Consider the following 22,684-nt stretch of genomic DNA (forward strand, 5'->3'; position numbering starts at 1 on the left):
TCAGGGAGATATATCTTACCGGAAAACAAAGGTTTCCTGAAAGGCGTATTTCATCAATTTTTTTTTTTAAACTTGTGTAATAGAACAAATCTGCCATTTTAGAAAAATAAACCCCAAAAAAAATTTTTTTTTTAGCGATTTTCCCTATATTTAGGTCGATTTTTCCTAATTTTAGGGCGATTTTTCTAGGGTTTAGAAAAATAACTTTATGGGTGCATGATTATGTTTAAATATTATGGACAAACTGTCTTTATTTTTATTTTTTTTTTTTTTTCAAAAATGATTTCAGCTTAAACTTAAACTGTATAACCCTTGAGATTGATAGCACTGAATTTTGTACGTGCTTATCCAAACGATATTTTAATTATTATACCCGTTAGTAAAAGGGTATACTAGATTTGTCGGAAAGTATGTAACAGGCAGAAAGAAGCGTTTCCGACCCCATAAAGTATATATATTATTGATCAGGATCACTAGCCGAATCGATCTAGCCATGTCCGTCTGTCCGGATGAACGCTGAGATCTCGGAAACTATAAGAGCTAGGCAATCGAGACTTGGCAAGCAGATTCTTGAGCTTCTTACGCAGCGAAAGCTTGTTTCAGCAATGTGCCACGCGCACTTTAACGTCAAAATATCGTAAGTATGAACGCGAATACCTTGGAAACAATAAAAGATAGAGAATTGGGATTTAGGATTTAGATTCCGCAGCCTTGTACGCAGCGCAAGTTTGTTACGCGAATATGCCACGCCCACTTTAATGCCCACAATCCGCCCAAATCTGCGGTACCCACAATTTTTATGCTAGATAAAACATTTTAACTGAAATGTATCAGTCTTGTCAATACCTATCGATTGCCACGCCTACTCTAACGCCCACAAACCGCCCAAGCCTGTGGCGCCCACAATTTTCATGCTAAAAAAAAATGTTAACTGAAATTTATTAGTCTCGTATTGATTGGCTCCAAAAAAGTTTGCCACGCCCACTCTAACGACCATAACGCCTATATCTGTCTACCGCCCACATAACCATACATTGAGATCGCGGGTAGGTGCACTCATAGAAATTTTACTGTAAAATCGCCCTAAAAACAAGGAAAATCGGCCTAAAACGGGGGTCAATGGCGACTGGGTAACAAAATAAGGGCAACATTTTCTAAAAATAGGCATGTGTTGGTCTAAACAAAATTGGTCCCTAAAAACAAGAGCAAGTGCCCTAAATATTAAAACTAATTTTTACAAAAGAAACGTGTTTGGTTCTCAGCAAACATTATCTGCGGTACTTTTTCCAGGAATTTTGACTTAGTGTCCTTTTTTTACTATAATTTGAAAGGGTGAGAAGGGCAAAGGTTATTATTTGGGCGCTTCACGCACGTTGGTAAACTGCTGATTAGAGTCATACGAACTGAAAGTAGTCATTAAACAGAATCAGGGAAATAAGATAAATATAAAAGAACTTACTTATTGAGAAAAATCTTCGTGGTCGCAGCGAGAATCGAACTCACGACCGCTGGGTTCGCAGTCGAGAGCACTACCGCTGCACCAAAGACGCATCACGTTAGGCGACGCGCAAAAAGGTTCCATGTCTCAATTTGTTCTAAGAACAAATTCTCAATTTAATTCTAAGAAATTGTCTCACTAATGACAACAAATTATGATTTATTTTACCCAATTAGACTTCATCATTAAAAACGATTTTTTTAATGTAATATACATTTTTATACCCTTGAAGGAAACGTTTCCGACCCCATAAAGTATATATATTCTTGATCAGCATGCCTAGACGAGTCGATCTAGCCATGTCCGTCTGTCCGTCTGTCCGTCCGTTTCTACGCAAACTAGTCTCTCAGTTTTAAAGCTATCGGGCTGAAACTTTCCCAAAAGTCTTATATCTTTTGCAGGTAGTATATAAGTCGGAACCAGCCGGATCGGACAACTATATCTTATAGCTCCCATAGGAATAATCGGACAAAAAAATTTAAAAAAATTATATCTTTGGTGTTTTTTAGCATATAACCTCCTTGGAAATAACATTTTTTAATTAGTTTTGAATTTTGAATAAAAATTTTATCAAAATCGGACGACTATATCATATAGCTGCCATAGGAGCGATAGGAAAATTGGTGGGAAAATAAAATGAATCAAATTATAGCTTCGGTGTTTTCTGACATATATACTATTTAATAAATATAACTGCAAGGGTATACAAGCTTCGGCTTGCCGAAGTTAACTTCCTTTCTTGTTTTCAATGTCTTTTATTAAGTTGAGTGTGGTCCACACAATCTGTAGAAGCTAATCCTCTACATATTAAGTTGGTCCCATTTGTTTTGAAGAATGCCCAAAGCAAAAATATCATCTGCAAGGAGGCAGAAGGCCAGTATAACAATTTTGGTTTTCAGGACACTCCTTTGTGTTCTTTTTGTAAGTTTATTCAAAAAATCGGCACAGGAAAACCGTGGTTTCAAAATAAGTTCTATTTTGATCAAAAAAACAAAATTATATTTGATTTTTATTATAAAACTCAAAAATAATCATTATTTTTGAAAAATATTATAAAAAATTAAAAATTTTAAAATCTTGTGAAAACGGATAGGCAATCCAAAGAGAATCACTATGGTATTTTCCTTTTCCGTGTGTGTCGATCCTAAGCGAGTGATTTTTTATTCAAAAAAGAGATCAATAACCAATATTTACCGTCCCTGGTTTTCAGGACCCTAAAATATCGTTTTGGGACAAACTGATAAACAAAATACAATTTTCATTTTGGGAAGTCCCCAAAAATCTTGTTTTGCGTATTTCTTTTGAACGGAGCATCCGATATTGACAGTTGAGTTGTCATTCGACGCGTATTTTAAATGAGAATACAACAGATCCTATTTTCGAAATGATTAACTTTTGCACTTCGCCATCTTTTCCGCGCCATTTGCAGTCCAGCTCAGAATCCCAATAGGCATATTGGACCTTCAGGAAGTTGGAGCCGGACTGGGAACGTGGTTGTTCCGCCTGATGCTGCAGGAAGTCGACCAGCTTTCTGACAATGGCTGGTAATGGTTCTTCCAGATGCCCCTTAACAGGCACCCTTTTTTTCTCCTCCCTATAGAAGCCAGCGCGTCCGCCATATGCGCTTTAGCTGCCAAGATGCTGGTGGAGGTGGAGTCCTGAGTTTCCCCAATGGAGAGCTCGTTGGAGATAGTTCTGGGGGTTGTGCTAAAGAGATACTCTAATATTACAAAGTAACCAAATTCTTTTGTCCAGAACTTACTTTGTGAGGACACGCCCGGTAGATGTCTTACTGGGATCCTCTACACTCATAAAACTATTTTTCTAAATACTAGAAAAATCCGCCTACACATGAAATTGCCCTAACATTAAGAAAAAACACCCTAAATATAGGAAAAATCGCCATAGAAAATATGTTTTAGGGTTAATTTTTCTAACATGCCAATTATTTCCTTTTTTATCTGCACTGACCTCCTGCATGTGTTTTTGGCGTTTTCCTTCAATATTTCTACACGTTACTCGTAGAGTAAACTACATCCGTCGGAAAGTATGCGACAGGCAGAAGGAAGCGTTTCCGACACCATTAAATGTACGTATTCTTGATCAGGATAACAAGCCAAGTCGATCTAGCCATGTACGTCTGTTTGCCACGCCCACTCTAACGCCCACAAGCAGCCTAAACTGAAATGGTCTCGTCAATATCTATCGATTGATCCAAAAAAAAAGTTTGGCAAGCCTACTCTAACGCCCACAAACCGCCCAAGTCTGTGCGCCTACAATTTGCATGCTAGATAAAAAATTTTAACTGAAATGTATTGGTCTCGTCAATATCTATCGATTGATCAAAAAATTAGCCACGCCCCCTCTAACGCCCATAACTCTTTAACCTGTCTACCGCCCACATAACCATATATTCAGATCACGGGTAGGTGGCGCATTTCAATCTCGCTTTGGTGCTTGCATATCTCCATTTCCCTTTGGTCCCTTAAGCTGAGTAACAGGTATCTGATAGTCGAGGTACTCGATTATTTGAAATCTGAAAACATTTTAAATGCAACTTTGTTATTAAGGAAATGTAAGATATTATTTTATTATTATATAATATATATAATATATATATATTATTTAGGGTCAAATAGGATTTTTCATACAATGTAGTATACTTTTGAAACTTATTTAGGATCCCAATTATTTTATCCTAGGTGTAGTGTCATTTTCAACCACACTTACTATATTACCATTTAGGGGCTGTCCATATATTTCGTAATCATTTGGTGTCGGTCAAAAGGTTCATGTTTTAAGACAAATACTTTGTTCTTTGAAAGTAGTATTAAGTGGGAAAATGCGTGCCAAAACGCTTAACATTTTTTGACGATCTTTGAACGTCCCTCCCCCATTTAATAATTTAAAAAAATTTATTTATTTGTCTTATAACAATAACCTTTTGCCTGACAACAAATGAGCACGCAATACATGGACAGCCCCTTATGTAGTAAGTTTAGCCATTTCTAGCTTCTTTACCGCTAGGCTAGCGGGTTTGGCAAATGTTGTAGAACAAATGTTTTTTAGATCAATAGGTTTAATACGACAACAATTTTCCCAGGACTGTAACACAAACATAGTTTTTTGTCTTAATTTGAAAATGGTCTAGAATTTATTTAAATTGCATAACTTTGCAATGGAGTATCGTATTGCAATTTTGTTAGTATACCCATAAAAACAAATGACCTAAACTGCCCAAAACTTGCATAGAATTTAGGTAAAATTGGCCCAAACCTGGAGCTTAGTCCATGTATGGCCTTCAATTTAAGACTCCATCACCTAAAATTTTAGGTCACTAATGATGTAATAATGATGTAAGCAATTTTGGCCTAGGTTTTAGGTAATTGGGTGCCTAATAGCGTCTTCCCACAGAGATCCATCTACGGATGGTCTATAAGGTTTTGCCGTTCCGAAAATTTCCCAGTTAGTTGCCCATCGAAATTTGACGGACTCTTTTATGCGATAGTAAGGTGATGTTTGTTCGGCGCAACTCTGAGGTCTTCTTCTTGTGAGTGGAAATTGAATCATTCACTACGAACACGTAAACAGTGACAGGGAACAATCGAAAATGGAAGGCTCAGAAGCAACAGGCTTGGTTCGATTAGCCAGATCAGCAGTTATCGGACGGTAGATGGTGGATGTGCTCTGTTGGAATCGGAGTTTCACATTTGAAAATGGGAGGCGTAGAAGCAACAGGTTTGGTTTGAAGGTCTTCACGAAGAAGGAAGGAGGTATAAAAATAGTATATGTTGTACAAAAATAATTTCTTGGAACTTACAAAGGCATTTTGCCAAGATACAGAGGCGTAGTGACTCGGCTCAGGGAGATAAGTGGAGCGTCCCGGCACATTTTCGTTCTCGGGGTTCAAAGTTCAAGTCCTGCTCAAAACATTATATTTTATTTTTCTTTTCTAATAGTTTAATATGATATATTTTTCAATACAAAATTTACAGTTAAAATCGATAAGGCAATATTTAATGTATCCTAAAAACTTTTGACTTGCTTTGGGCCTAGCGGGTATCCGAACCGGGGTCCTTTCACATCAGAGGCAGACGCCTTATCCATTTAGCCATTGCACCATGGTAAGTAACGCATTGGACTCTCTCGCGGAAGACCCGGGATCGATTCCTACCGCAGACAAAATAGATTTTTTTGTTTTAGGAACATACAATATTATTTGGGAGATAAGCTAAAATAAAAATTTTTTATTATTATCACGAGTAAGCACTAAAGCTTTTTAAAAAATGTCAAATTTTTAGGGCATTTTTTGGCCTAAAATGTTTAATTTTGTAATATACGAATTTGGTTAGGTCCAATATCAATATATAACAGACATATTAAGTTTAAAAGGTTTTTAGTTCTCAAATATTTTTAGGTAAAATGCAATAATTTTTAAGCCCATGATAACCTTAAAAGTTAGGCAAAAAGTAAAAAAATGAAATTTTTAGGAAGTCCATGGCCTAAAAAACAACTTTTAGTCCATTTTATATTTTTAGGGCATGCATGACCTAAAATTTGGTTCATTATTTTTTTGGCAATTATAGCAAAGATAGAGGATTGGGTTTTTAGATTTAAGTTCCTTAGCTTTGTACATGAGCATGTCACGCCCTCTCTAACCCTCACAAGCTGCGCAAGACAGGGCAGTTTTATTGCTAAACAAATTTTAACAGAAATGTATTTGAATCGTCAATACCTGTCGATTGACCACGCCCACGTTAGCGCCCAAAACTCTTAAATCCCACATAACCATATATCGAGATCGCGGATAGGTGGCGCAATACAATCTCGCTTTGCTGCTTGTACATCTCCATCTCCCTTTTACTTCCTTTAGCTGAGTAACGATTATCTGGTAGTCGAGGCAATCGACTATAGAGTTCTTCCTTTTTTTTTATTTATATTTTTAGATGGTGCTACCACCTTGTTAAAGGTGGCTTTCATAGCTATTATCGAAATTGGTCTAACGACACTAATCAGCATGGTGAAGCTTTGGGACTAATGGGAATCCAAAATGAGCATAACGATTCCGGTTTTCATAAGTATACAAATCTCGATAAATGTTCAACTAAAAGTAGGTACGTGGTCCAAGCGTGGTGATAAGTCAAAAGTTATACTGACAATGAAATCCTTGCATTCCAAAAAGGGGTAGGTGGAAATGTATAGCCTAACATTTTCAATTTATATCCAACTAATCAAAAATATGTACGCTGGAGCGTCGATGGCTCGTGGCGACAGGTCCAGGCTTAGATGGCTTGGAAATGAATGGTGCGAGATAAGCTGGATCCGTCGAAAAGACTACTAGGTACACGCTGGGTGTCTTTCATATGTTGATGTTTCTCAAATGTCGCGCAGCGCTTTCTCGGAAACAGGAAAAATCCCTTTTCTTTTTATTGAAGTAAACATTAGACTCCCCCATTTATTTTTGGAAAACAGCCAAGCCTTTTGTTAGGCTGTAGGATTACCCCCCATATTTTTTAATGTATATCTACATATATAACTTTTTTTCCGATAAATGTAGCAGCAGAGCGCAAGATTTCTTGGGCCCGGCGCAAGGGATAAAAGTCCAACACCACCTGTAGCACATCAAGGGAGCAGTCATTGTGGCAGTGCTGCAGGTGCAGATAACAATCACCCATTGTTCCGCGCATGCACCCTATCCTCGTGTCCAGATGTTTGTGATCATAGTACAAAGCCATTTGGCAATGTTTACGGCTCGGAGTCATTTAAAAGGTAAAGATACTTTTTTCACCAATCTCTAACCCTTGTAATAATACATAATTCTGCAGCTATGAAATAGCGGAACACGCTACCTTTGAGGACTCCGCGGCCAAATTCTCTATCAGCCGCAGTCGTACAGATTGCACGGAGGTGTGCGACGAAACGGCTTCGGGTATAACATTCAAAACTGAACCCTTCGGACCGCCCAGCAGTCCCGAGTCTACCAACGATAGCAAAACTGCGCGCTATTTTGATGACTGCTCTGGCTGTGGGCGACAAATACAGGTAGAACTGCTCTATTTCGATTTCACAAATATATTTTTTTAATTATTATGTGACTTGTTCTTACGACAAACATTTAGCCAAGCAAAAACACCATTTACATACAAAACGGCAGCACGCATTAAGATAATACTAACAAATTGAATTTTTAATTTAAAATGCTATATTTTTAAAGTATTTAAATGTTTCTGTTTTAAGACCTATTTAAGGAATTTAGTTTAAACAAGAGAAAACGTTACAGTCGATGGGCTCGACTATTAGATAACTGTTACTCAGCTTAAGGGAGTGCGAGAGGGTTGGAGAAATGCTTAAAGCAACTCTGCTGTTTTTACTAACACACCTAGACTATAGTGCAACCTATCTTCTTCTTCTATACCGCCACTTGGCCTACAGCGTCAACTAGCTTATAGCGCCCCTACACTCATAAAATTGTTTTTCTAAATACTACACCTAAAAAAAATCTTTGAGTGTCAATTTTGTGAGTGTGGGTAAAAATGACACTACACCTAGGATCAAATTGATCCCAACAAGTAACTACTACATACTAAATTTTATGAAAAATCCTATTTGACCCTAAATAGTGTCATTTTGATAACAACCGTGTATACTTTGATACCGATAAAAGCTTTTTTTGATTGTTCAAGTTTCAAACTGCACTCAAGTATCGGTTATCATGGCATTTGAACTAAGCCCCCGCGGAATCCGTTGTGCGATAGACACATGGGTACACTCATAGAAATTTTACTGTAAAATCGCCCTAAACACAAAGAAAATCGCCCTAGAACGGGGGTCAATGGCGACTGGGTAACAAAATAAGGGCAAAATTTTCTAAAAATAGGCTTGTATTAGTCTTGCATTGAGGGCTATTTTTCTTTATTTATTTCTTTAAATTATGGTGACCTTCTTATTTTAATGGTAAATTTCTTTAAATTGAAGGCAATTTTTCTTGAATGTATTGTGCTTTTTTTGATTTAAAGCTAAAGCGCTCTAAAAAAAAGAGCAAGTGCCCTAAAATTTAAAACAAATTTGTATAAAAAAATCGTGTTTGGACATGTTTTTGCTGGTGCTCGGCAAACATTATCTGCGGTACTTTTTCTAGGAATTTTTGACATGGTGTCCTTTTTTTCTATAATTTGAGAGGGTTAGAAGGCAAGGCCGCTCATCGCGTGTTGGTAAACTGCTAATTAGAATCATAAGAACTGAAAGTAGTCATTAAAAACAGAATCACGGAACTCTAAACATAGATATCCAAACAACTTACTTTTCGAGAAACTCACGACCGCTGGGTCCGCAGTCGATAACACTACCGCTGCACCACAGACACATCGCGCTGGGTGACACGCAAAAAGGGTTCATATCTCCATGTAATAATTGTCGATTTTATTCTAAGAAAGATTCTCACTAATGACAAGAAACTATGTTTTTTTACCCAATTAAACTAAACACATGAAAACACTGTTTTTTTAATATACTATACATTCTTTTGTTTATATTTTTTGTTTATTTACATTTTATTGTTTAAGAATTAAATTCTTAAAACTTGCTCAAAAAATACAAATAAATGTTGACTCTTTGTGGGTTCGAGGCCACGCCATTTTGATTAGTTTTAAAGTTCAACGCACTAGACCGATAGGCCACCGATTATCAAATTACAAAGTCGATTTTGTAGTTTCAACGGCGATTTTAGATGACTTTTTGTTCTACGAAATATGGCGATTTTGCCCTAAACACGAAAAAACATTAATAGCATATGCTCGGAAAAATTCGACTTGAATAATAAAAAAAATAACACTTAAAAATATGCTTTATTTCCAAACATTTAGGCCGATTTTTTTAAATCTTAGGGTGATTTCTTTTTTAGGTTAATTTTTCTAGTATTTAGAAAAATAATTTTATGAGTGTAACACCAAAGATAGTATAAGCTACAAGATGAGTTACGGCCATACATCGGAATGTACGTCAAAATTTTTGGTGTCGATTTCGACGTGGATTTTCGATCTTGCTAGTGTGCGTTGTCCGTGTTAAGCTCCTTGGTTGTGTTGGTGTATCATTTCGTGTGGTCTGCTGCAACAAGGGCTCAATGTCGCATTTGACCAACGCTAGGTGTCAATGGCCTGTAGGCCAGGAGTCTAGTCGCTCAACCGCGGGAATTGCAGGTCGGAGTTTTTCAACTCCGACTGGGAACAATTTTTTTTTTTTATGCAACCGTTCTTTTTTTTAACAATTAAATAAAATGAAAATAAACAATCTCCAATTAAATAAAATGAACATGGTGTTCATGGTGTTTTAAACAATCTCCAATCTAAATATACTTATAACAGTATATACTTTGAACAGTAAAGCTTTAATCCATTTATCGAACATTAGCATTGTATATGGAAAACCTTTGATATGTAATTTACACAAAAAAAAATATCTATATCTATGCGCGTTAGAGTGGGCGTGGCAATCGATAGGTATTGTCGAGACCAATACATTTCAGTTAAAATTTTTTATCTAGCATAAAAATTGTGGGCGTCACAGGTTTTCGCGGTTTGTGGGCGTTAGAGTGGGCGTGGCATATTCGCGTAAAAATCTTGCGCTGCGTATAAGGCTACGGAATCTAAATCTGAAATCCCAATTCTCTATCTTTGATAGTTTCCGAGATATCCACGTTCATATTTACGATTTTTTTAAGTTTGTGGGCGGATTATGGGCGTTAGGGTGGGCGTGAAAAACTTTTTTTTGGGTCAATCGATAGGTATTGATGAACATTACATTTCAGTTAAAATTATTCTAGCATCAAAACTGTAGGAGCCACCGTTTTGCGCGGTTTGTGGGCGTTAGAGTGAAACAAACTTGCGCTGTGTAAGAAGCTCAGGAATCTGCACGCCAAATCTCAATAGCCTAGCTCTCATAGTTACCGAGATCTCAGCGTTCATCCGGACGGACAGACAGACGGACATGGCTAGATCGACTCGGCTAGTGATCCTGATCAAGAATATATATACTTTATAGGGTCGGAAACGCTTCCTTCTGCCTGTTACATACTTTCCGACGAATCTAGTATACCCTTTTACTCTACGAGTAACGGGTATAAAAATCTTACAGCGTACTTCTCATCGGCGCGTACTTGAACCGGGGACCTTTTGCATCAGAGACAGACACTTTACCAACTGCTCAATCGCACAACTGATACTTGAGCGCAGTTCGAAACTCTAATAATCAAAAAAAGCTTATATTGGTATCGAAGTATCTAAGATTGTTGTCAAAATGACACTATTTAGGGTCTAATAGGATTTTTCATACAATGTAGTATACTTTTGATACTTATTTAGGATCAAATTGATCCCAATGATTTTTTCCTAGGTAAAGTGTCATTTTCAACCACACTTACTATATTACCATTTAGGGGCTGTCCATATATTTCGTAATCATTTGGACAAATACTTTGTTCTTTGAAAGTAGTGTTACGTGGGAAAAAGCGTGCCAAAACGCTTAACGGGCTGAGAATAACATTTTTTGACGATCTTTGAACGCCCCTCCCCCATTTAATAATTTAAAAAAATATATTTACTTGTCTTATAACAATAACCTTTTGCCTGACAACAAATGAGCACGCAATACATGGACAGCCCCTTATATAGTAAGTTTAGCCATTTCTAGCTTTTTTCCCGCTAGGCTAGCGGGTTTTGCAAATGTTGTAGAACAAATGTTTTTTAGATCAATATGTTTAATACGACAACAATTATCCCAGGACTGTAACACAAACATACTTTTTTGTCTTAATTTGAAAATGCATAACTTTGCAGTGGAGTATCGTATTGCAATTTTGTTAGTATACCCATAAAAACAAATGACCTAAACTGCCCAAAACTTGCATAGAATTTAGGTAAAATTGGCCCAAACCTGGAGCTTAGTCCATGTATGGCCTTCAATTTAAGACTCCATCACCTAAAATATTAGGTCACTAATGACCTAAAATGTAAGCAATTTTGGCCTAGGTTTTAGGTAATTGGGTGCCTAATAGCGTCTTCCCACAAAGATCCATCTACCATCTGTTGAACGGATGGTCCATAAGGTTTTTCCGTTCTCAGTAAGTTGCACATCCAAATTTGACGGACTCTTTTATGCGATAGGCGGCGCAGAAGCAACAGGTTTGTTTTGATTAACCACAGGTATTCAGGGGGAAGGAAGGGGGTATAAAAATAGTATATGTAGTACAAAAATAGTTTCTTGGAACTTACAAAAGCATTTTTCCAAGATATAAAAGCATATGGGCTTGGCTCAGGGGGATAAGTGGAGCGTCCCGGCACTTTTTTGTTCTCGGGTTTCGAATTTCGAGCCTTGCTCAATATATTCTATTCTATTTTTCTTTTCGAATAATATATAATGTATCCTAAAAACGTTCGACTTACCGGCACTAGCGGGTTCTGAACCGGGGTCCACTCACTTCCGAGGCAGACGCCTTACCCTTTGAGCCATCGCACCATGTTACGCGCAAGCGTGTAAGTTTAAGTCATAAGTAACGCATCGGATTCTCGCGCGGAATTTTTTAGGAATATTCAATATTAATATGGAGATAAATTAAAATAAACAAATTATTATTATCATGAGTAAACATACAACTTTTTTTTATAAATACCCAATTTTTGGGGCATGTATGGCCTCACATTTTCCATTTTGTAATAATACGGCTCAGTTCAGTTTTCTTAAAATATCATCTTAAATAATTGATGAGCAATACAATTATTATTTGGTTAGGTCGAACATCAATATATAACAGCCATATTGCAACGCCCAATCTAACGCCCACAAATGTATATAGCGCTAAAACCCGCCTAGAGCCCTCATTTTAAATATTTTGTAAATATTTAACTGTGACTTTATTTTTACTATCAATACCCATATACATGCCAAATTAATTTAATCGGCTTATTACTATACCCGGGTATACTAGATTCGTCGGAAAATATGTAACAGGCTTGACCAGGATCACTAGCCGAGTCGATCTAGCCATGTCCGTCTGTCCGTTTGAACGCTGAGATCTCGAAAACTGTAAGAGCTACAATACTGGGATTAGGCAGGCAGATTCCTGAGATTCCTGCGCAGCTCAAGTTTGTTTCAGCAATGTGCCACGCCCACTCTAACGCCTACAAGCCGCCCAAAACTGTGGCTCCTACAGTTTTGATGCTAGTTATTGAGATCACGGGTAGGTTGCGCATTTCAATCTCGCTTTGCTTTCCCTTTGTACTCGAGGTACTCGACTATAGCGTTCTTCCTTTGTTTTATTATATTTTTCATATTTATTAACTGGCAAGTATATATATTCTTTAACAGGATCACTAGCCGAGTCGATCTAGCCATGTCCGTCCGTCCGTCACATTTTTGAAGATTTTGTAAAAGTTTAAATTGAAATTGATTTTTTGTTCGTACGAACTGGATTGCTGTTTTAATAGCTGTAACTTACTAAGTTCAACAGGCTTTGGCATGGTTAGTAGTACTGCTACCGTCCGCGTGGTGCCGTGGCGCTGCCATGTGTGGTGTGTGCGCTAAGAAAAAATGACTTTCTTTTAATTGAAATTCGAAACACGGTTACGGGGATCTGATAGTCAAAGGACTCGACTTTATCGATTCTTCTTGTTACATTTTCATCAAATGCATACGTTATTTACAAAAAATTGTCTGTCATATTCCTAGGATCGATTCTACCTCTCCGCTGTGGAAAAACGATGGCACGCCAGATGCTTACAGTGCTATGTTTGCCGGCAGCCGTTGGAACGGGAGTCCTCATGCTACTCACGAGATGGCAACATTTATTGCAAAAGCGATTATTATAGGTAAGCCAGTTATCCATTGAGGCCAGCGGCTAAAACTGCGGCTTGGAGTTTCTGCGATGTCTTGGCTTTTATTAATCAGATAAACCACCGACTGCATGCTAAGACATTGACTAGAAAATTATTTCCAAACACGCAAGTTTCTATGCACGCGGATGACTTTAGATCAGAAACCCGTCATTGTTTTTGGGCCACTGTGCAAAGACAGAGGGGGAGGCAAACGCGATCGCGAATTCTCGACTGGAAGCAGACCGTAACGAAGATACTAGCGACCGTCCGCTCGTCAATCTATCCCTCCATTGGGTGAGGGGCCCTGCGTGTGGTCCGCTGTTTGCTTTTCATTCTTAAGAGCGCCCTACTAACCTGCTCCCGCCTCGACCCGGAGCGACCTGCCGTATATAGAGGCTCGCCTTAAGTTTTAGGATAAGATATTTTCTATTTTATAGGGTAATTTTTACGAAACTGTAGGGTTGATTTTACTTAATTAGAGACCAATTTTTTTCAAAAGAGAAAACAATTCTTTAATGCCCAAAAAATTGTTCTAAAAAATATAAATATTTTCTAACAATTAAAACATATGCATTCGTGATATATTTTTGTATACGCGTATATATTTTGATGGAACATTTTCAGCAATCTTAGGCTAGTATGTGTGCTACGATGTTAGGGTTTTTAAAATGTGGTTTGAATATTAAGTATGCGCGCGCATGTGCCTGTGGTTACACAAGTAACTAACGCTATAAATGAGAACTGCCGGGGAGAGTGATAGAGAATGTTGACAATTTTCGTTATTTAATAATCACTGTGGACAGTCCACATAATGTCGAAGCGCACCACGAGAGTTTGCGAAGGCGACTACTATATATACACGAAGAAATGAAAATCTACTGTGATCGTTCGATCGTTACGAGTGATACATCAATCGAAAAACTAAAAGAATTGCATATCAAGACTTTTAAAAATTCAGTTGGCTTGGGAGAAAGAACAGTGAAAGTGTAAATGTAAAAATTTAGAAAACTTGATATGTTGGGGATAAATTCACAAGTTCATTAATCTAGTTATAATCTCACTAAAAATGCGATTCGAATAACTCCATATTTGTTAAAATCATATGCTCCGTTCAAAAGTAATTCGCAAACAAAGATTTTGGGGGACTTCTCAAAATGAATATTTTATTTTGTTTGTCAGTATGTCTTGAAACGGTACTTTAGGGTCCTGAAAATTAATTTCAACAGCTTAATAAAAGTTCTACCACTTTTGTAAAAACTCGCTAGCTTGGCGGAAAAACAGCTATAAACAAGCTTTTCTAACAATATTTGTCTAAATACCAACGTAAAAAATTATAGTCAAAGCTTCTTTTATTCCGACTTTTTTTTGGATTTTTTAAAAACGGTTTTTCCGTTTTTGGATTAATCCTGAAGGGTTTAGGCTTGAGATTCCTCAACTTTTAACATACGACACGTGGTTTTAAAAAGTCACGACAACATAGTGTGCCACATTTACCAGTTCAGGACATCTGACATTGCCAGACCATTCAACTTTTTTGTGAGTACTCAAACTCTATTTTAAGGTCCTAGAAAGTTTAGATGATGTATGTGTAAGTCTAGTAGGTATCAGAACTTTGGTTTGTTGAAGGTGCGATCGTCACTAGATTTTTATCTCGTTAAGAGGTATTATTGTTTGATTTATCTTTCTGAAAAACTTACATTTTAATTTGGCCGCCGGCAAAGATGTGAATTCTAGAACTTTGTGCCATTCGCGTTTTAGGAATCAATGGATTTTACGATTATTTTACGTGTAACCACATTAAAAAAAAATTTTTTTTAAATACTAAAAAAATCGACCTAAAATAGAAATCGCCCTAAAATTAGAAAAATTCGCCCTAAATATAGGGGAAATCGCCATTGAAAACATATTTTAGGCTTTATTTTTCTAGGATGCCAAATTTTTATACCCGTTACTCGTAGAGTAAAAGGGTATACTAGATTCGTCGGAAAGCATGTAACAGGTAGGAGGAAGCGTTTCTGACCCCATAAAGTATATACTCGTATATTCTTGAACAGGATCACTAGCCAAGTCGATCTAGCCATGTCCATCTGTCCGTCTGTCCGGATGAACTTGAAAGTTGTGATTTGCTATGTAGATTTCTGTGCTTTTTACGCAGTGCAAGTTTGTTTCACAAGGGTGCCACGCCGGCTTTAACGCCCACAAACCGCTCACAAACTTCAAAAAATCGTTAATATAAACGCGGATAACTCAGAAACTATCAAAAATACAGAATTGGGATTTCAGATTTAGTTTCCGTAGCCTTGTACGCAGCGCAAGTTTGTAACACGAATATGCCACACCCACTCTAACATTTTAATTTGACCGCCGGCAAAGATGTGAATTCTAGAACTTTGTGCCATTCGCGTTTTAGGAACCAATGGATTTTTCGATTATTTTACGTGTAACCACAATCATAAAATTATTTTTCTAAATACTAAAAAAATCGAACTAATATAGAAATCGCCCTAATATTAGAAAAATTCGCCCTAAATATAGGGGAAATCGCCATTGAAAATATATTTTAGGCTTTATGTTTCTAGGATGCCAACTTTTTATACCCGTTACTCGTAGAGTAAAAGGGTATACTAGATTCGTCGGAAAGCATGTAACAGGTAGGAGGAAGCGTTTCTGACCCCATAAAGTATATACTCGTATATTCTTGAACAGGATCACTAGCCAAGTCGATCTACCCATGTCCGTCTGTCCGTCCGTCCGGATGAACTTGAAAGTTGTGATTTGGTATATAGATTTCTGTGCTTTTTACGCAGTGCAAGTTTGTTTCACAAGGGTGCCACGCCGGCTTTAACTCCCACAAACCGCCCACAAACTTAAAAAAATCGTTAATATAAACGCGGATAACTCAGAAACTATCAAAAATAGAGAATTGGGATTTCAGATTTAGTTTCCGTAGCTTTGTACGCAGCGCAAGTTTGTAACACGAATATGCCACACCCACTCTAACGCCCACAAGCCGACCAAGCCTGTGGCGTGAATAATTTTCATGCTAGGTAAAAAATTTTAACTATCATGTATTAGTCCCGTCAATACCTATCGATTGACACAAAAAAAAAGTTGGCCACGCCCACAAACCACCTAAGACTGTGGTTTTTTTTTTGTGTCAATCGATAGGTATTGACGAGACTAATACATTTCAGTTAAAATTTTTTATCTAGCCTAAAAATTGTGGGCACCACAGATTTGGGCGGTTTGTGGCCGTTAAAGTGGGCGTGGCATCTTCGCGTAACAAACTTGCACTGCGCACAAGGCTACGGAATCTAAATCTGAAATCTTAATTCTATATCTTTGATAGTCTCCGAGATATCCGCATTCATATTAACGACTTTTTGAAGTTTGTGGGCGGTTTGTGGGCGTTAGAGTGGGCGTGGCACGCTGCTGAAACAAACTTGCGCTGCGTAAGAAGGTCATGAATCTTAATAGCCTAGCTCTTATAGTTTCCGAGATCTCAGCGTTGATCCGGACGGACAGACAGGCGGTCAGACGGACAGACGGACATGGCTAGATCGACTCGGCTAGTGATCCTGATCAAGAATATACGTATTTTATGGGGTCGGAACATTTCCTTCTGCCTGTTACATACTTTCCAACGAGTCTAGTATACCCTTTTACTCTACGAATAACGGGTATAAAAACACCGAAGTTATAATTTGTTTAATATTATTTTCCCACCAATTTTTTGATCGTTCGCATGTCAGCTATATGATATAAGCGTCCGATTTTGATAAAATTAAATTCGAAATTCAGAACTATTTAAAAAATTTTATTTCCAAGCGTAGGAGTTTTTATGTTAAAAAACACCAAAGAAATAATTTTTTGAAATTTTTTTTTCTGATTATTCCTAAGGGAGCTATAAGATATAGTTGTCCGATCCGGCTGGATCCGACTTATATACTACCTGCAAAAGAAATAAGACTTTTGGGAAAGTTCCAGCCCGATACCTTTAAAACAGAGAGACTAGTTTGCGTAGATGCGGACGGACAGACTGACATGGCTAGATCGACTCATCTAGTGATCCTTATCAAGAATATACATACTTTATGGGGTCGGAAACGTCTCCTTCACTGCGTTGCAAACTTCTAACTAAAATCATAATACCCTCTGCAAGGGTATTAAAAAATTCCTGGAAAAGTAATAAACAAAATGTTTGCCGAGAAGCAGCAAACATGTCCAAGCACGAAGGAACCGTTTGATCAGGATCACTAGCCGAGTCGATCTAGCCATGTTCGTCTATCCGTAAGAATGCTGAGATCTCGCGAACTATAGGAGCTAGGCTATTGGGATTTGGCATGCAGATTCCTGAGCTTCTTGAGCAGAGCAAGTTTGTTTTAGCCCGGTGCCACGCTCACTCAAACGCCCACAATCAGCCAAAAGCTGTGGCTCGTACAGTTTTGATGCTAGAATATAAATGTTAACTAAAATGTATTGCTCTCATCAATACCTATCGATTGACCTAAAAAAAGTTTGCCACGCCCACTTTAACGCCCACAAACCGCCACATAACTCAAAAAATCGTAAGTATGATTGCGGATATCTCGGAAACTATCAAAGATAGAGAATTTGGATTTCAGATTTAGATTCCGTAGCCTTGTACGCAGCGCAAGTTTGTTACGCAAATGTGCCACTCCCACTCTAACGCCCACAAGCCGCCCAAGCCTGTGGCGCCCACAATTTTCAAGCTAGATACGAAATTTTAACTGAAATCTATTGGTCTTGTCAATACCTATCGATTGATCCATCCGTTTTTCCTTATTTCATATGTAAAGGGTATTTGAAAACTTTGAAAACAAAAAAATCGTCCTAGTTTTAAGAAACTTACCCTAGACTTAGAAGAAATGGACCTAAATATAAGACCAAACCTATTTTTTGAAAATGTTGCCCTTACTTTGTTACCCAGTCGCCAATGACCCTTGTTTTAGAGCGATTTTACTTGTTTTTAGGGCGATTTTGCAGTAAAAATTCTATGAGTGTAGAACCAGCTTACGCCTAAGGCACAAGTTCGTCTGCGCTAGTCCCTACTGCCCTGATTCGACTGGGGATGTCAGCAAAAGACACCAGAATAATTATAATTCTCGAGATCCGACCCCTGATTATTTTTGAGATTGTCAGTGGCGCCCCGCGGTCGCGCTGCTGAAATCTAGGAATCGGGTCTATACTTATTTGTATACTATATCTTATAAGTATTATATATATAGATAGTGCGACCCCAAATCTCTGTCACTCCCAATCCAACCGAGAATCTTTTGAAATATGGAGCGGTAATTAATGTCACTAGAATCGTTTGAGAGTATGTATATATGAGTAACAAGCGTGACTTCCATGGGATTTATTGAAATATTGAATTGAAACTTACATATTTGGTGCAGTAGAACATGTGTTGGCCCTTCCAATCTCGATCTTTCGTTACGGAGTGTACTCATAAAATGATTATCCAAAATACTAGAAAAATAGCCCAAAAAATGAAATAGCCCTAAAAAAAATCGCTCTAAATAAGAGAAAACCGCCATAGGAAATATTTTTTAGGGTACATTTTTTTAAAATGCCAAATTTTTTCTTTTATTTAAGGTGAATCTTTCCGAGCATATGCTATTAATATTTTCTCATATTTGGGGCCAAATCGCCATATTCCGTAGAACAAAAAGTCATCCAAAATCGCCCTTGAAACTAGAAAATCGACCTTGAAATTTGAAAATCGGTGACCTAGCGGACTAATGCGTTGAACTTTCAAAATCATTTAAATGGCGTGAGTTCGAGTCCACGAAGAGTCATAATTTATTTTTTTTTTTTTTGTGCTAGTTTGAAGAAATGGATTTTTAAACAATTTTTGTGTGCAAAAGCTAATAAAACTTTAGAACACCTTAAAAACTAGTCAAAAAAATTTTTAAAAAGTATACAATAAAAGACCAGATTTTAACTGGGCTGTCATTAGTAAGAATATTTTGTAGACAACAACAAATTGAGATATGAACCGTTTTTGCGCGTCGCCTAGCGCTATGTGTCTGTGGTGCAGTGATAGAGTTTTCGACAGCGGACGCAGCCGTCGGGAGTTCAATTCTCGCAGATCGACCACGAAGATTGTTTTCTAGAAGTAAATTGTTCGGTTTTTATGTTTATTTCCTTGATTCTGCTTAATAACTTCTTTCAGCTTTTATGATTCCAATTAGGAGTTTACCAACATGCGTTGATCGGCCGAATAATAACCTTGCCTTTTCTCACCCTCTCAAATTATAGTTAAACAAGGAAGAACGCTATAGTCGAGTACCTCGACTATCAGATACCCGTTAAATGGCACAAAAGGATATGCAAACAGCAAGGGTAGTCTAAAATCCGCCACCTACCAATGATTTCAATAAATGGTATACAGATTTAGCCGTTATGGGCGTTAGGGTGGGCGTAGCAAACTTTTTTTTGGGTCAATCGATAGGTATTGACGAGACTAATACATTTCAGTTAAAACTGTTTTTTTAGCATGAAAATTCTTGGCGCCACAGGCTTGGGCGGTTTGAAAATCGAAGTCTGAAATCCCAATTATCCATCTTTGACAGTTTCCGAGATATCCGCGTTCATATTTACGATTTTTTGAACTTTCTGGGCGTTAAAGTGAAAGTAGCAAAATTTTTTTTTGACGAAAACAATTCATTTCATTTAAAATTTTTACTCCAGCATCAAAACTGTAGGAGCCACAGTTTTGTGTGGCTTGTGGGCGTTTAAGTGGGCGTGACACGCTGCTGAAACAAACTTGCGCTGCGCAAGAAGCTCAGGAATTTGCATGCCTAATCCCCGTATTGTAGCTCTTATAGTTTCCGAGATCTCAGCGTTCATACGGACAGACTGACATGGCTAGATCGACTCGGCTAGTGATCCTGCTCAAGTATATACATACTTTATGGGGTCGGAAACACTACCTTCTGCCTGTTACATACTTTCTGACGAGTCTAGTATACTCTTTTTCTCTGCGAGTAACGTGTATAACTATAGCTATCTATTAGAAAACTTTAAACACATTTAGAAATGTAAAATAATTGCAAGTTGTTGTGGAAATTGTATGATGTATGTATGTATGAGCTTTTAAGTGCTGATAATGGTCGAGGACTTTATATTACTATATAGTGCGCCGCTGAAAAGTTTGAAACAATGTCAATTAAATGTGATCGCTTTAAATTAGACTCACATATAAAAATTGATACAAAAAATTGAGTTTTTAAAAGTTTGTTACAAAAAGCCAATGTGAAATTGAATCGTTTACCAAATGTGGGCGTGTTGATAGCTCTCGCTTCGGTTTTTGTCGATTTAAAATTTTAAGACGCAGAGTTTGCAGTGGCGGCGTTCTAAAATATTATTGCGGTTTTTTAAGCTTTTCTCCTATTTTCTTTGCGAGGTACAGCAAATATTTTATTGCATAACCAACGACATCAGAGAGGCCACAAATTCGGTGCTCGAGTCTTCTGGTTTTACTTACAACAATTAAGTGGTCGCGCTTCGGTTACTTTTCAAATTTTGAGCAATATATACTAACCTATTTCTTCCTCTCGCATGGTTTTCTGCTCACTGTAGTCAACACTTCCTACATGGAGTGTTTTACGAGGCGTAGAGAGAGCTCATAATCTTCGCTGATGAAAACATTTCATCGACCTCGAGGTCTGCACTTTGGCTTGGCTCTCTGATAGTGGAGCAGACAATCTCCCCGACTTAATTTCGTTGTGTCACACAAAATAAAAATTTTGACACTGCCTCTGACCGGAGGAACCCCCTTTTTAGGAAAATCCTCCTAAAACGGGGGTCAATGGCGACTGGGTAACAAAATAAGGGCAACATTTTCTAAAAATAGGCATGTATTGGTCTTACATTTAGGTCGATTTTTCTTAGATCTAGGGTGAATTTTCTTTAATCTAGGACGATTTTTCAGTTTTTATAGGTAAATACCCTTAACACATGAAAATAAAATTTAAGCATCAACGGCGGTTTCTTGAAATTATGGCGAAGCGCCTTAAAAACAAGAGCAAGTGCCCTAAAAATTAAAACAAGTTTTGAAAAACAAATTCGTTTTTGGACATATTTGCTAATTCTCGGCAAACATTATCTGCCGTACTTTTTCCAGGAATTTTTTTTAGAATTATTTGACTTAGTGTCCTTTTTCTTACTATAATTTGAGAGGGTGAGAAGGCCAAGTTATTACTTGCCCGCTCCACTCAAGTTGGTAAAAGTGCTAATTAGAGTCATATGAACTAAAAGTAGCCATTATACAGAACCAGGGAAATAACATAAATTTATATTTGCAACTTACAACAAATTACTTCTTGAGAAAAATCTTCGTGAATCTTCGAAAAATCTTGTTCTAAGAACAAATTCTCAATTTAATTCTAAGAATTATTCTCACTAATGACAAAAAATTATTTTTTTTTTACCCAAATAGACATTAAAAACTATTATTTTAATGTACTATACATTATTTTTATACCCGTTACTCGTAGAGTAAAAGGGTATACTAGATTCGTCGGAAAGTAAGTAACAGGCAGAAGGAAGCGTTTCCGACCCCATAAAGTATATATATTCTTGATCAGGATCACTAGCCGAGTCGATCTAGCCATGTCCGTCTGTCCGGATGAACGCTGAGATCTCGGAAACTATAAAAGCTAGGCTATTGAGATTTGGCGTGAAGATTCCTGAGCTTCTTACGCAGCGCAAGTTTGTTTCAGCAATGTGCAACGCCTGGCTACTACAGTTTTGATGCTAGAATAAAAATGTTAACTGAAATGTATTGTTCTCATCAATACCTATCGATTGACCTAAAAAAAGTTTGCCACGCCCACTCTAACGCCCACAAACCGCCCAAGCGTGTGACGCCCACAGTTTTCATGCTAGATAAAAAATTTTAACTGAAATGTATTGGTCTCGTCAATACCTATCGATTGATCCGAAAAAAAAATTTGCCTCATTAATGTAATTTTATGAGTGTAATTTCTCTAAATTGGTTTGAACGATTTCTTTTTAAATTTTCTCAAGATTAAGATTCCTCAACTTTTAATGTGTAACACTTTTTGTCATAACAATTAACGTTTGCAAGATATTAAGCGATAAAAAGTGCAACCCGTGTTAGTGTAGTACACTCATAATATTATTTTTCTAAATACTAGAAAAATCGCCCTAAACATGAAATCGCCCTAACATTAGGAAAAATCGCCCTAAGTATAAGAAAAATCGCCATAGAAAATATGTTTTGGGGTTAATTTTTCTAAAATTTATATTTTTTAGGGCGAACTTTTCCGGG

At 37.3% G+C, this 22,684-nt stretch overlaps 1 protein-coding gene across 4 annotated transcripts in view; it reads left to right on the top strand.

Annotated features, from left to right (window-relative positions):
* ap (apterous) overlaps positions 1 to 22,684 on the top strand; it is a 38,051-nt gene that overhangs the window by 4,505 nt on the left and 10,862 nt on the right. For 2 of the 4 annotated variants that reach the window (XM_070998752.1, XM_070998750.1), the window contains exons 2-4: positions 7,056 to 7,267; positions 7,324 to 7,540; positions 13,217 to 13,356. In XM_070998752.1, coding sequence (XP_070854853.1) covers positions 7,056 to 7,267; positions 7,324 to 7,540; positions 13,217 to 13,356 — 569 coding nt within the window. The remainder of the gene's footprint in view (positions 1 to 7,055; positions 7,268 to 7,323; positions 7,541 to 13,216; positions 13,357 to 22,684) is intronic. The other 2 variants (XM_070998751.1, XM_070998753.1) reach the window with 2 other exon arrangements.

Source organism: Drosophila suzukii (genome assembly GCF_043229965.1).
Source record: "Drosophila suzukii chromosome 2 unlocalized genomic scaffold, CBGP_Dsuzu_IsoJpt1.0 scf_2c, whole genome shotgun sequence".
Lineage (NCBI taxonomy): Eukaryota > Metazoa > Arthropoda > Insecta > Diptera > Drosophilidae > Drosophila > Drosophila suzukii.